This window comes from Gossypium arboreum, chromosome 11 (assembly GCF_025698485.1).
Source record: "Gossypium arboreum isolate Shixiya-1 chromosome 11, ASM2569848v2, whole genome shotgun sequence".
NCBI classification, from domain to species: Eukaryota; Viridiplantae; Streptophyta; class Magnoliopsida; order Malvales; family Malvaceae; genus Gossypium; species Gossypium arboreum.
Window position 1 is genome coordinate 20688092 of NC_069080.1, and position 12999 is coordinate 20701090.

A 12999-nucleotide genomic window follows, 5' to 3' on the forward strand; every position below is an offset into this window, starting at 1 on the left:
TATCCTTAAATTTTAAATATTTCACTTTATTCTAAACAAAAATCAAATTTTAAATATAAAGTTTTTATAAAATAATATATAATATTAAAATAAATAAATTTAATTAATTAAAAATATTCTCTACACTTTTTTATAGACAAAAAATCTATCAAATTGTTTTATTTTAAATTATCAAATATATATATATATAAATTAAATCATTAAAATATTAATTTTCAGTTGATTTAAATTTTTAAAATTTATATCAATTTATGATATTTTAATCATATATATCAAATATTATAAAATAATTTTCATATAGTTAACATCCTCATCGCATCCCAATTACAACTATAATTTATAATACCAAAAAACACACTCAAACAATAAATAATCAAGATTTTAATTAAAAACAAAACCCTTATAGTTTTTAACTTCATCAAAGAAACTCCAAATAATATATCTTTAACCAATATATATTATATTAGGGATATTATAATTTTTTGCCCTTAAACTTGGTAATTAGGTCTATTTTGGTCCTTAAGATTATATTAAGATTTGATTATATGACCAATGTTCTGGAAATAGGAATGGATTGGTTAGTCGGACTAATTGGATCGAGAACCAATAGGTATATTGGTCCAAACAAAGAGGTTGAACTAATTGAATTAGAAACTACACGAAACTAGGACAAAAATCAATTGTTAAACAAGTTGAATCAGTTTAATAAAAAAATTGTTTTTTATTATTTATTTAATTATATTTGGTCTAGTAGTTGAAACCGATCAAACCGATTGAATCTGAAACTAGTGATACGATCGGTTATCAAAATACTGTATGTGATAATTTAAGATTGTATCACGTCATCACGCGGATTTTTTATAATTTTTTAATTCTCAAGTGATGATGTGGCATAATTTTAGAGTGCCAAGTCATCAAACATTTATATTTTTCAAGTCTAGAGACAAAAATAGATCTAGTTACCAAGATTAGATAGTAAAAAAAGAGAGAGTAAAGATACCAAAATGAATCTAATCACCAAGTTTAGGGTCCAAAAATTATGTTATCCCATTGTATTAAGTATGAGCCAAACATAATTTATGGAAAAAGAATACTAATATATTTATGAAGGTAAGTGTGTAAACTAGCGCAGACACGCCTTCTCCTTCTTTGCAGGCACATCATCGCGCACATATCGTTTGGTTCTCCAAGAAAAGCTCCGCTGCGCTTACTTGCTGAACGCTGTTTTCTTTACTCTTTGGCTCACCTTTTTCTATCAATTTTCGCCTCAATCATCTTTTCAACAGGTAGTTCTCCAATCTTTGATACTATGAACTCATTGCTTGTACTCTGTTTGTCTCTACAAAAATCGCAATCTGGGTTTTCTCCAAATCCTGCTCCACTGCTTCTCCCTCGACCCTGCTTTATTTACTACCAGCCCCATCCTTTCTTTCTAACTCCATCACTCTAGATCTGGAAACCAATAATTTTTTTACTTTAATTATGTGATGATGTAGTTCTTCTTGCGGAAGCATATTATGTGATGCAAATTAGTTTGGAAAATTACGAGGAAGTTGTTTAACACCAATCACTTAACAATATGAGCATCGAGCCATTTAACAGGTTTGCCTTTTCTTTTACCTTAAATCAGGGCCGTAGAGGGTTTCTCAAACTGGGTTTTGTAAATTTTGCCTATGTAATTATTTATTGATATCGTAATGGGAAATCAGGTTGGTTAAACTTGCTGCTCGGGCGTTTTATGATGACGTGACAACAAAAGGAGACAATCAGCCAAAGACGGGTCGAGGGGATAATAGAGGGATTGCTGTTGTAGTTCTTGATGCTCTTACAAGGTACTGATTCTTTATCCTTTATTCATGGAAGAATTAAAAATTGTTTTGCATTTGATAGCGTGTAAATGAGAACTGGTTTTGTTTGCTGGAGAAATGGGAGTATTGGAGCTATTTTGTAATTGGTATAATATGTTGAAACTGAGTTGACTACTTTGGCAAGTGGTTTTTTCCCACTTCAATAAGATGTCTTTCAATAGGATGGCAAATATGTTTATTTCCAAGAACTTATTATGCCTGCTTGCAAATGTGTTCTGGTTGCATGCAATAATCATGCTGGCTTCAGGCTTACAATATCTGAGGCACATTCTCTTTTTTGCTTGCTTTCATTTCCAGGAGACAATGGGTTAGGGAAGAAGATTTGGCAAAGGAGTTGAAACTCCATTCAAAGCAACTTCGGCGGATTTTACGGCTATTTGAGGAAGAAAAATTAGTTACCCGTGATCATAGAAGAGAGGTCAGACTGCTATAGCTCTTTTTCTTTTCTCTTCCTTTGGAATAATGTTTTTTTAGTTGTCACTCTTTGTGGTTTTGTCCGTAAGTATTCCTTCTGTATCTGTTAGTTAATCATTGTTTTCCTATTCTCTATTAATTTAGAACAAATACTACAATCCTCTATTCTCTATTAATCTAGAACAATTACTGTGCATATCAAATGATTGAAGCTCTCTTTCTTTTCCTTTGTTTTCTATCTTCAATTGTTTCTTATTTTCACATAGAATTGAGGCATAGTGATGGTGTTAGTGACCAAAAAGTCTGGTTTCCATTTGCATTTTATATGTTTCATGAATTGTTGGAACAGTTTTTGGATGTGATTATTAAACCTTTTTGTTTTTGCTTGCATACTTATGTTCTATTTGGTCACAGACGGCTAAAGGGGCAAAGATTTATAGTGCTGCAGTTGCTGCGACGGCTGATACTCAAATGGGTGGGAAAGAGGGAGAGGAGAAGATTAAATTGCACACTCACTCTTACTGTTGTCTAGATTATGCACAGGTTACTACTTTTATTTATTCCATTCTATATTTCTCCAATTCTAATATGCATAGATTGATTTGTTAATAATGGACTAGATAGAAAAGGCACAAGCCCTAGAGCTATTCATATGGTACTTAACTGGTATCGGTGGTTTCGGTTAGTACTGACCTGATTTGGAGAAAGTTTGCTATTTTACCAGCAATGTACTCTTTTAGTTTTTTGTACAAGTCTTTACAGCTCTGTATCAGTCTGTTCCAGCTGTATGACCCCATACTAGAAAATATGTTCATTCAATCATGCTATTGAACTTGATTAGTAACGATTTACCTTCTTTTTATATTTATTTTATGTTTAGAATTTTTGCATACTAAATATTTATGATTTTAAAATTTTATATTTGAATTTCTCTGCACAGAGGTATGAAGTGGAAGTGTATTTTCATGTTTAATTAGAGCATTAAATAATGAGCTATATATATGTGAAAAATATTTAAAAGTACAGATAAAAGGTAGTCAAAACACACTGTTATTGGTACGTAGCAATACAAAACAAAAACTATATGCCTATGCCATATGGTTATGACTGCCTTCATATAATCTCTTTTGCCTTTTTTTCAATCCGTTTTATTATGTCCAGAGCTGATTCTGACTAAGCAATGTGTCTTTTTAGATATATGATGTTGTTAGGTATAGAATGCATCGTATGAAGAAAAAAATAAAGGATGAACTTGAGGACAAGAATACTGTTCAGGAGTATGTCTGCCCTGGCTGTGGGAAAAGGTTTCTGCCATTGCTTCTCTCTTTTGTCCTCCTCCTCTTTTTTCTTTCCTGGGGTTGTTTGAAAAGTATATTTGTCTAGTGAATTAGTAGCAATGAAAAATTGAAGGTGTCCTGTTACCATGTTTTCAGATACAATGCTTTGGATGCATTGAGATTAGTTTCTTTGGAGGATGAATATTTTCACTGTGAAAGATGTAATGGAGAATTGGTGGCAGAGAGTGACAAGTTAGCCGCGCAAGATGTAGGAGATGGAGATGACAATGCACGACGACGGCGGCGTGAAAAGTTGAAGGACATGCTTCAGAAAATGGAGGTAATTTTTCTCTTTAAAGTTCCTATTTATTGCCTTATAAAGCATATTCATTTGTGCTTGATCTAGAATGTGAATCTATTGAAATTAGAAAGTTAATCCCTTTTATCATAAATTAACAAAATAGTATAGTATGTTTACAACATTTTTCAAGACATATTATAAAAAGGATGTAATTTAAGTAAGATCCTTTTTTACCAGCCCTAAATTCTTTGGATGTCATTGGGACTTGATTAGAGGTTGAAATATTAACATTGGGCAAATCAGTGAGGTCCATTCTAATTCGGCTTAGTACCTTGCCCTTGGCTTCTGATTATGAAGGGATGTGTTTTTCTTGAATTCTTCTTAAAAGGAAAAAAGAAACATAGTTATCAAAATAATAATTCTTCTCAATGAAGCCCATAAAGATGATAGGCTGTTATGTCTATATAGTATAGGAAACGCGTTATTTTATCAATTTTCTGGGGGATAGAGGAACAGTTTTGCTTTGCCTATCATGAAATGTTCTGTTCTAGTTTTTACTGGTTGATTCTGCCACATCAGATGGCAGTGATCATTTAGGCCCCCATTTTTTTAATGCATTTTTAAAGTTACTAAAGCTTTAAGCTAGTAAGTGAACATAAATCTAGAAGCGTAGCTTTTGTATTTCCTTGAAAGCTAGTTGCTCAAAGTGGTGGACCAAAGGCCGCAAGCATCAAGCTTTGCTTTGTATGCAAAGCAAATGATTCTAGTTTCTGCTAATTAATCTTTCCTATTAAAACTTTGTTGATTCTTTTTTTCATTGTGTTTATGCTATCTAAGTTTTGTATTTTATCACTTCCTTTACGCCCAATTGATTTGCATATGAGCATAATTCAATAGCAAATTGTCTGGTTGACCTGTGATTGTGGCTTTACATGGTTTGGACTTTGTCAACTGTAACTGAGATTTCTGTAATATTGAAATGCTTATTCCCTTTGTGCTAATGATTTAAACTTAATGTTGTAGTCGGGTGCTTCACCATGTAGTCGGAAAACTTTATGTCTGCACTTCTTAATGATGTTTATGTAATATTCTTGACTTTATATTTGATATAAAGAAATAGTTGATCATTGCCGTACCTTCATAGACACTAACTAAAGAGCAGAACTTTGAAGTTTCCATATCTTCCACCTGAATAAATCAGTGAATTCACCTTTCACTTCAATCCTCCCCCTACATTTTCCACTCCAAATATCTTCCAAACAAAAGCCTTTCCTCTGTGATAAACTTCAGAAGATGTTTCCTGCAAAAGCTTCTTATCAAGTTTTAATTGCCTGCTTCTATGCTACCTAGCATTTGGAACAATGGTGGCGTACTACTGCTCCTGCAATTCTCACTTTCTGGATAACATGCCTTCACTGTCTTACATCATTCTCATTCTCAGCTGATCGGGTGATATTTAAACTCATTGTTTGTACCTCATCAAATGATATTTTTCCCTAACTTCGTGCTTTCAAGTACTTCATTAACTTCTGACGGCATCACTCATTGGCCCCTAGATTGTTATTCCCTTCATGCAACAAGTTACTTTTTCAATCTCTTATTAATAGCATCTTGAGCCATACGAGTTGTAGTGAGAAAAATCCTGAAGGAGGTTTGCAAATTGCCCTAGTCACTAGAACTAGAACTATCGTCAACACCTTTGTGCTGATAGAAGTTCAAACACACCAGATAAAGCCCTGTTGGAAAGATATGAATTAAGGAATGCAACCTTCTCCCCTTTCTAATGTTGCACACTTTTGTAGAGGTTAGACTGCTAGTCTATTGGGGGAGTTAATGACCTAGCATTAGAAGTCCCAATGGGAGTTGGTAGACCTGAACGGCATTATATTCAAAGCTGAATGAAGTCGCAAATGTGATTTTGTTCTTGTTTCTGTTTGAAAGATGGCTAGAGTACTGGCAGCTATGCATTTTGAAGACAAGAGTGACTACCTAACTTGAAACTAAACACTGATGACTTCAGAAAAAAGTAGTTTGAAGATTACTGTGTTAAATGTCATTCCATAAGCCTCAGTTCAGTGCTAGCATGCACTTCATTTCTTTCTGTCAATGTTGATCTTACTATCAAACAGCTAGAGACGGTTAAGCTTAAACCGTGAAAAATTTTAAATATAGATAAAATTTTGACGTGGTTATTGACTACCTCCTGGGGGGATGAGGGAGATGGGCTTGCACAACTGTCTTGTCCTTAGATTGTTGATCTCTTTCACTGTACCAAAATTTACTTGCAAATAGCTGTAATAGCCAATTTTGATCATCATATCAGTCCTTCAAACTCCATTTCGTTTTAACTTATTTCCCTATATATTTGTTTTGTGGTATATGTTTATAGAAATATCCAAGCCCTTTTGACTTCATTCTTTCCATTGTGTAAATTTAGCATGCCGTTTTTTGAAATTGACATTTGACACAATGAAATGACTGCAGGTACAGCTTAAACCATTAATGGAACAACTCAACAGAGTAAAAGATATGCCTATTCCAGAATTTGGAAGTCTCCAAGCATGGGAAGCTCGAGCAAGTGCTGCTGGGCGTGCTGTAAATGGTGATTCTGGTTCTAATGATCCTTCCAAAAATTCTCAGGGTTATGGTGGCACACCTATGCCATTTCTTGGGGAGACAAAGGTAAGAGTTTACTTAAACTGTATTTCTCTTTGTTCTTTGTTCTAATGAGGTGGGTTTCAAGTAGCGATGGCATCATAGAAGAGTGGTTGCTATTTTGCGGTGGCGGCACCATCTGCCACCGATAAAAGCTCAAATAGCGGTGTGAATATTTTCACAGCAAAAACAGCCAATCACGGCCGTGAAAAGCAGCCTAACGGAAAATTGCGGCTTTAATAGCCGTTATTCCCACTATCTTGGTACTTTTAGAAAGAACTCTTCTCTTGAACAATGAGATTGGGATGAGACGAGGTGAGAAGGGAAGAGCAGGCTAGTGACTAAATCTGCACAACAAAGGAAAGGAAAAAAGTTAAGAAAAGATAAAGGAACTGCAGAAATGCGACAGAACGTAGCAAACCTCTGATTTTTCTCCTCTCTCTACATTTCCAACTTCCCTCTTGTTTAACAATAAGAGTCTTTGATCATCCTGGCTTGAAACTACATCTACTTTTCTTCTAATCTTATCTAGGTTTAGTCAAATAGCTTCGTTTCTTATTTTCTTGATTTGTTTGTGAATATTTTTAACATATAAATAAAATACTATAAAATGTTATAAGCACTTTAAAAATAATTAACAATAAAGTTTCATGCTTAGAACTATTTTTATGTTTTATAAGAAATTGTGTAAATTTGAAAAAAATTCATGACTGCAATGATGTTAATGACCGCGATAATATCTATTACGTCCGCAATCACGATAACAGCAGCATGACCGAAAACACGATTTTGACACTGCCACTTAAGTCCCTGTTACTAATAGTCATGGAATATTGATGCTAGACTTGGGCATATTTCTTCAGCCTGAATTATTGTAGTTTAATTTCCTGGATCTCTTTTCATTTGAATGGGTATTTGCAGTCATGCATCCACAATTCTTGGAGGTTCAAAATTTCCCAAAATCTTAAATGAAATATTCATGAATTTTCATGCAACACTCTAACTTAACTATTGCACCTGGTACCTTTATGAAAGCTAGTAAGCCCTTGCTGCTTATATAGCCAACCATTTATGCTGAAACAGATTTCCACTTAGACCACCACTATACTGAATAGTCAGTTGAGTTTTATTACTGTCATAAATCATTGTTCTTAAACCAAACAATCCATTTATTTTTAATGCTCAGTGGTTAGTATTGTTTCTTGAAGTGTGGATTTTATATTCTTTTTACTTTTACTGGAGATTCTCCTCTACAGTGTTCGCCATGCATTTCTTAATTTCAAATGTTGGATATCTTACCATCAACGATTGTTTTTAAAGCTTTTTGGGCTTGCCTGGCAGGTTGAAGTTGCCTTTTCTGGTCTTGATGGCAAGGAAGATGTCAAGTCTGAAAGTGCTAGCACATCCCTGAAAGTTTTGCCACCTTGGATGATAAAGCAAGGTATGAACCTGACGAAGGAACAACGTGGAGAGGTCAAGCAAGAGTCAAAGCCAGATGGCAGCTCAGCACAACCAGAATTTTCAGATGACAAAAAGTCCACTGTTGAAAATGATGATAAGAAGAAGATACAGGTATGTATAATGAGATGTATTATTATTCTTTCCTTCTTTCTGTCCATGCCATCCAGTTTAACTTACAAGAATTTCTTTCCTGTTGTATTACAGGACGAGTATCTTAAAGCTTATTATGCTGCTTTGTATAAGAAACAACAAGAACTAGAAGAAGCTGCTAAGAAACAACAAGAATTATCAGACATTCCTCTAGCCACTGGTCTTTCTGACTCTTCCAATCGTCAAGTTGGTATGAAAGCTAAACGTGATGACAATGAGGGAGAAGATGATATTGATTGGGAAGAAGCTCCTGTTACTGGTAAGTGCCACTTTTTCTTATGTATTCGGAATATAACTTGTTTCTCTTTGATGACTATGAAAACTGTTCAGAATTAATTGTTCAAATTACTTAAACTTGTAGTCATGCTTATCCGTTCTTATGCAACATTTAAAAGAATATTTAACATGCAAAAAGATATTAAAACCTTGCCAGAGAACTTACTGTGCTGAATATAGAATGCATTCAGCCATTTCCAAAGTTTTACAAGCCATCAATATAATTTAATTCCCTTTTCCTGTGTTCCATTGTAATTCATATTTTTGTATACCTATTCTCATATTTTATAAACAAATCAGAGTATCATATGTATAGAGTGGAAACGTAATCTACTATTTATTTAAACTTCAGTGTTTATTGTTCTCTAAGATTTTTAATTAAATTCAATTCTTAAATATCAACAACATACATACCAAGATATGGTACCCTAATCTATAATAAATACTGTAGTACTTTTTGTTTCAAGTTGCATGTTTGCCTTTCTCCTGTGTTGCCTTTCATTGAAATACAATTTTGGGTGAGCCAGTATCCAGCTTTTGAGTTACTTTATGGTTAAAACTGGGGAAGCAAGGAACAAAATACATAAATGTGGACATCCGATAAGAATGAGGGAGTAGTACTTATTGTGGGTGCAAATTCTCAGTTTAATTGGTGGCATCATATTTTGATTGCACTAGAATTGCTGCTTGCTAATAATCATACTAATCAATATCTAAAACATAAAGGATTCGTATTGTGGGAATATCTGTGACATGCCAAGTGTAGAATGACCTGATAACATCATTATTTTTCTAACTCTAAGAAAGTTTTGCATTCTTCTGGCCACAAAAGTCTCATATTTGTGCTATTTAAGGTGTGCATAATTACTTGGATAGTTATTTTCGTAGTTGGTTCACTGCCTATTCCGGTGTAATCCCCAATCAGTTCTATATCCATAGATACATATTACAATAGGATTATGCATTATGCCTACTGGTGGGGGAAAGTTTGTCAGCTACCACCCTGTTGAAACATTTAATCCATCTCCATGTGCATTTTTTACGAGTTTTATTGCCATTCAAAGTGTGTCAAGCAATGATAGAAATAACTTGCAATAGTTCAACTTGAATTTTCCTATTACCTTTCGATATTAGTTATATATGCAAGTTGATACAAGTTCAATCCTAATGCTCCATGTATTATTTTTAATACAAAATGTGTTCAACTAGTTATAAGTTCATCATGATGAAGATGTTGGTGTGTTTCAGGCAATACAATTGAGAGTTATAAGGTCAATGATTTGAATGTGGAAGCAGAAGAATCTGGAGATGATGAGGATGATGTAGATTGGGAGGAAGGCTGAATTAATGGTTCAGCTTCCTGTGATGTGTATGGCATTGACAAAGGGTAATGGGTGGTTTATATGTCACACTCGTTCTCGTATAATCATGTGCTCTTTCAAAGATATGAAGCCCCTTCTAAGTGTTCGTTAGTAACAATCAGTTTCATCTATCATTTTTCTGACATTGTGCCAACAGTTGCTGAGGGAAGTCCAAAAGATGATTTTTATTTGGTCTTAATAAATGGATTTGGCGAAGTTGTTGTGAACTATGGACAAAGCAAGCGGTAGTGTTACAAAAGCGTTTTTATCTTAACTTGAAAGCCTGTTTTTCAGTTGTACTTTCTAGTTTGTGGTTTTTTTTTTTTTTTTTTTTGGTTTTTACCAAAGGAACCTGAAGTGTTAATTTGAACACTGTATCTATGTAGAAAAAACAAACATCGGTAAGAAGACAATTATATTCGTTGCCATGTGGTTTCTATGCTTAGCAACATATTGCAGAGATTCAAATTCAAAACTCAAAACTTGTTGGATGCTCATCTTTTAAAACTGTGACTGTAAGAATACCTGAGTTTAATTTTTAGTTCCATTGTTGTGAAATATCAATGTCGCGAATAAACTGTTGGGGTTAAGCAAAACTCAGAGATTGGAATTATTTTGTACTAAGATTATAGAAAGACAAACCTTTTAATCTAAAAGTTTGATATCCATATTTATATTAAGGGTAAATTTTACTACTAAATTATTAGTAAGTTTACGTTTTACTCACTCAACTTTAAAAAATTATGAAATGGTCATTGAATTATTTTAAGATTTTAATTTAGTTACTAAACTATTAAGAAATTTTTATTTAACTCACAGTGTTGTTAGGCATTTTTCTTTTAAAAGTTCGTTTAGTGAGCTCTAAGTAACGATTCGATGATTGATATAGTGTATTAGTACTATTCAATGAGTGGAAGAACATATCTTAGATCCAAGTTGATTCGATTAGACAACAAAGTTATTTAAATTTTTGTTTGCAGATTCATGACGTTTAACGTTGCAAATAGAGAAGACTAGATAATAAAGATTTAACAGTCCGCTGACTTATATTAAAACTTCTAAATAGTTTAATAACTAAAATATAATCTTATTAATAGATTAGTGACCTTACATGTAGAAGTGTGCTTTATATATATTGTTTGAATAAAAAATATATATTATTTAATGGCTGATACAAAATTGGAAGACAATGCAACCATCATCCATGTGAAGCATTGAATTTGCAAGCTTCCTCGAAAAGATGATATATTTTTGTTTCAAAAGTGATGAGAAGCTACCTGGTAGTTGCATTGCAATAACTTTTAAAATTTTCAAGCAATGACTTTTTTTTATTTCATAGATCCTCAGAACTAAATCTCATCAATGCTCTTAAAGGGCTCCAATTACAAGTCTCAAAAAGCACTACCCTTCGTCATGATTTATTTTCTAGTCTGTAGTTGCATAAAATTGGATTGAAAATTAAGCAGTAGTCAAACTCTTCCAATATTAATTTTATATTCTCAATGATTTAAGAGAAATCGAATTTTGTGATATTTCACAATTCAAAGTAACTAACAGCTTTAGTGCAATCCAGAAATTGAGATGTCCTGTGCCAATGGTCTCAAATTATTGTTCACAAAATAATAGAAATTTTTTAAGAATATCTTTCAAAAAAAAAAAAAATGAAAAGTGGACTGGAAATGAATGGTTTGACAATGACCTGTTTTCCCTTCCCGGACCAGAATGAATGTTTAATTCAGTCTGAAAACACACACAAAAGGGTTTGGCATTAGATTGGGGATTATCCTAAATGTTAAGACACAAAACATGGGCTTAGCAAATTAGCATCCACCCTCATACAACTTATCAAAGGTCAGTGCACTTTCACATGCTCCCAGATATCTCTCTTCTTTCTCAAGTTTATCACCCATGGAAATTCAATCCCGCATACACATACATGTAAACTAAACATATTTCTACTTTAAGCTTTAATATATCATTTAACATTCTTTTTTCTAATATCGTATTTGTATAAATTTTAAACTAACATGTTCGCTACATGACATGCAGTACTAGATTAAGGGTTATATATATATATACAAGAATACCTTGGGGATTCTGCTATTTGGTTAGCGCATAAGAAGCTAATATTGCCAAAGTACAAAAATATTAAAATACTAAAAATAGAAAAATTTGTGATAAATAGAGCTTAATTCCTTGCTTTCATATAGTCTAATCCTTTAATTGGAACTTCGTTTTTCTTGGAAACTTTTTTTAAGCCCAAATAGCCAAGAGAGACTAAGACCAAGCCCAAGGAGAAGGGAAACACTGGCTCCAACTTGAAGTATTCCATTGTTTTGTAACTTTGGATTCATGAAATCAGCTGCTGGAAGATCCACCAACGCCATGTATATTAAGATCCCAGATGATGCCGCGTTCAATAATCCTTCCACAATCAGTGCAGTTGGGCTGTTCTCATCGTATGCATTTGTTATTGCTATTCCTACAGCAGTTCCTGCTGGTGTTGTCAGGAGTATGAACATGCAGATGATTTTCGGTTTGCTCTGTTTTCTCTTCATCACCCTCGTGGCTCTCTTGGGTTTTGTGAAGGTGAGATTTGGTGTAATGAGATGTAGCAAACACATCAACCGTGCCAATGGCAGCCGTCACAGCCATCAGCAGGGATTTAAATTGTGGTTGCGGCTGCGTTTTCAGTCGCGTTGCGTTTATCGCGGTTGCGAACATAACGGATGTTATTGCGGTCACTGTGGATATCGTGGTCGTGAATTTTTTTTAATATTCGCACGACTTATTATAAAACATAATAATTATAATTATAATTATAAAAAGTCACTTTTAATGGTTTTTAGGGTGTTTTCTAACACTTATGAACTTTTGTTAATATGAGAACACAATTTTTACAATCTTTGATTATTCACATATTTATTTACTTAATTTTTAAGAATATTATATTAACTAATAACAAAGTAAAAAATAGGACATATTAAAACACTTATCATATTTAATAAGTTTGAAAGTTTTTATAGATAAAATAATTGAAAATTCATACATGAGAGAGGTCTTCAATATTTATTGACACTTTGAAGATGGTAAATATATCAAAACATCCAATGCTACAAAAGGAAAAAAGGAATAGATAAATTTATAGATTCTTATTAATTATTCGATTTCCAACCATTTATTCTCACTCTCATTCTACTTTCATATATAGTTTAACATGCTTCAATTTTTAATTA

General features: G+C 33.2%; 1 protein-coding gene across 1 annotated transcript; it reads left to right on the forward strand.

Annotated features, from left to right (window-relative positions):
• Positions 1-1069: 1069 nt before the first annotated feature.
• On the forward strand, positions 1070-10254 carry LOC108473849 (transcription initiation factor IIE subunit alpha). Its single transcript, XM_017775638.2, has 11 exons — positions 1070-1286; positions 1497-1602; positions 1710-1832; positions 2166-2286; positions 2697-2825; positions 3477-3586; positions 3716-3899; positions 6345-6542; positions 7857-8087; positions 8181-8385; positions 9651-10254. Exons 2-11 carry the CDS (start codon positions 1580-1582, stop codon positions 9743-9745), a joined length of 1419 nt encoding a protein of 472 aa, XP_017631127.1. The 5' UTR covers positions 1070-1286; positions 1497-1579; the 3' UTR covers positions 9746-10254.
• The last annotated feature ends 2745 nt before the right edge of the window (positions 10255-12999 follow it).

Coding starts and splice junctions, on each gene's coding strand:
- LOC108473849 (XM_017775638.2), top strand. CDS start 1,580: ATGAGCATCGAGCCATTTAACAG. Junction 2,826..3,476: donor GTTGTCTAGATTATGCACAG/GTTACTACTTTT, acceptor GTGTCTTTTTAG/ATATATGATGTTGTTAGGTA. Junction 6,543..7,856: donor CATTTCTTGGGGAGACAAAG/GTAAGAGTTTAC, acceptor CTTGCCTGGCAG/GTTGAAGTTGCCTTTTCTGG.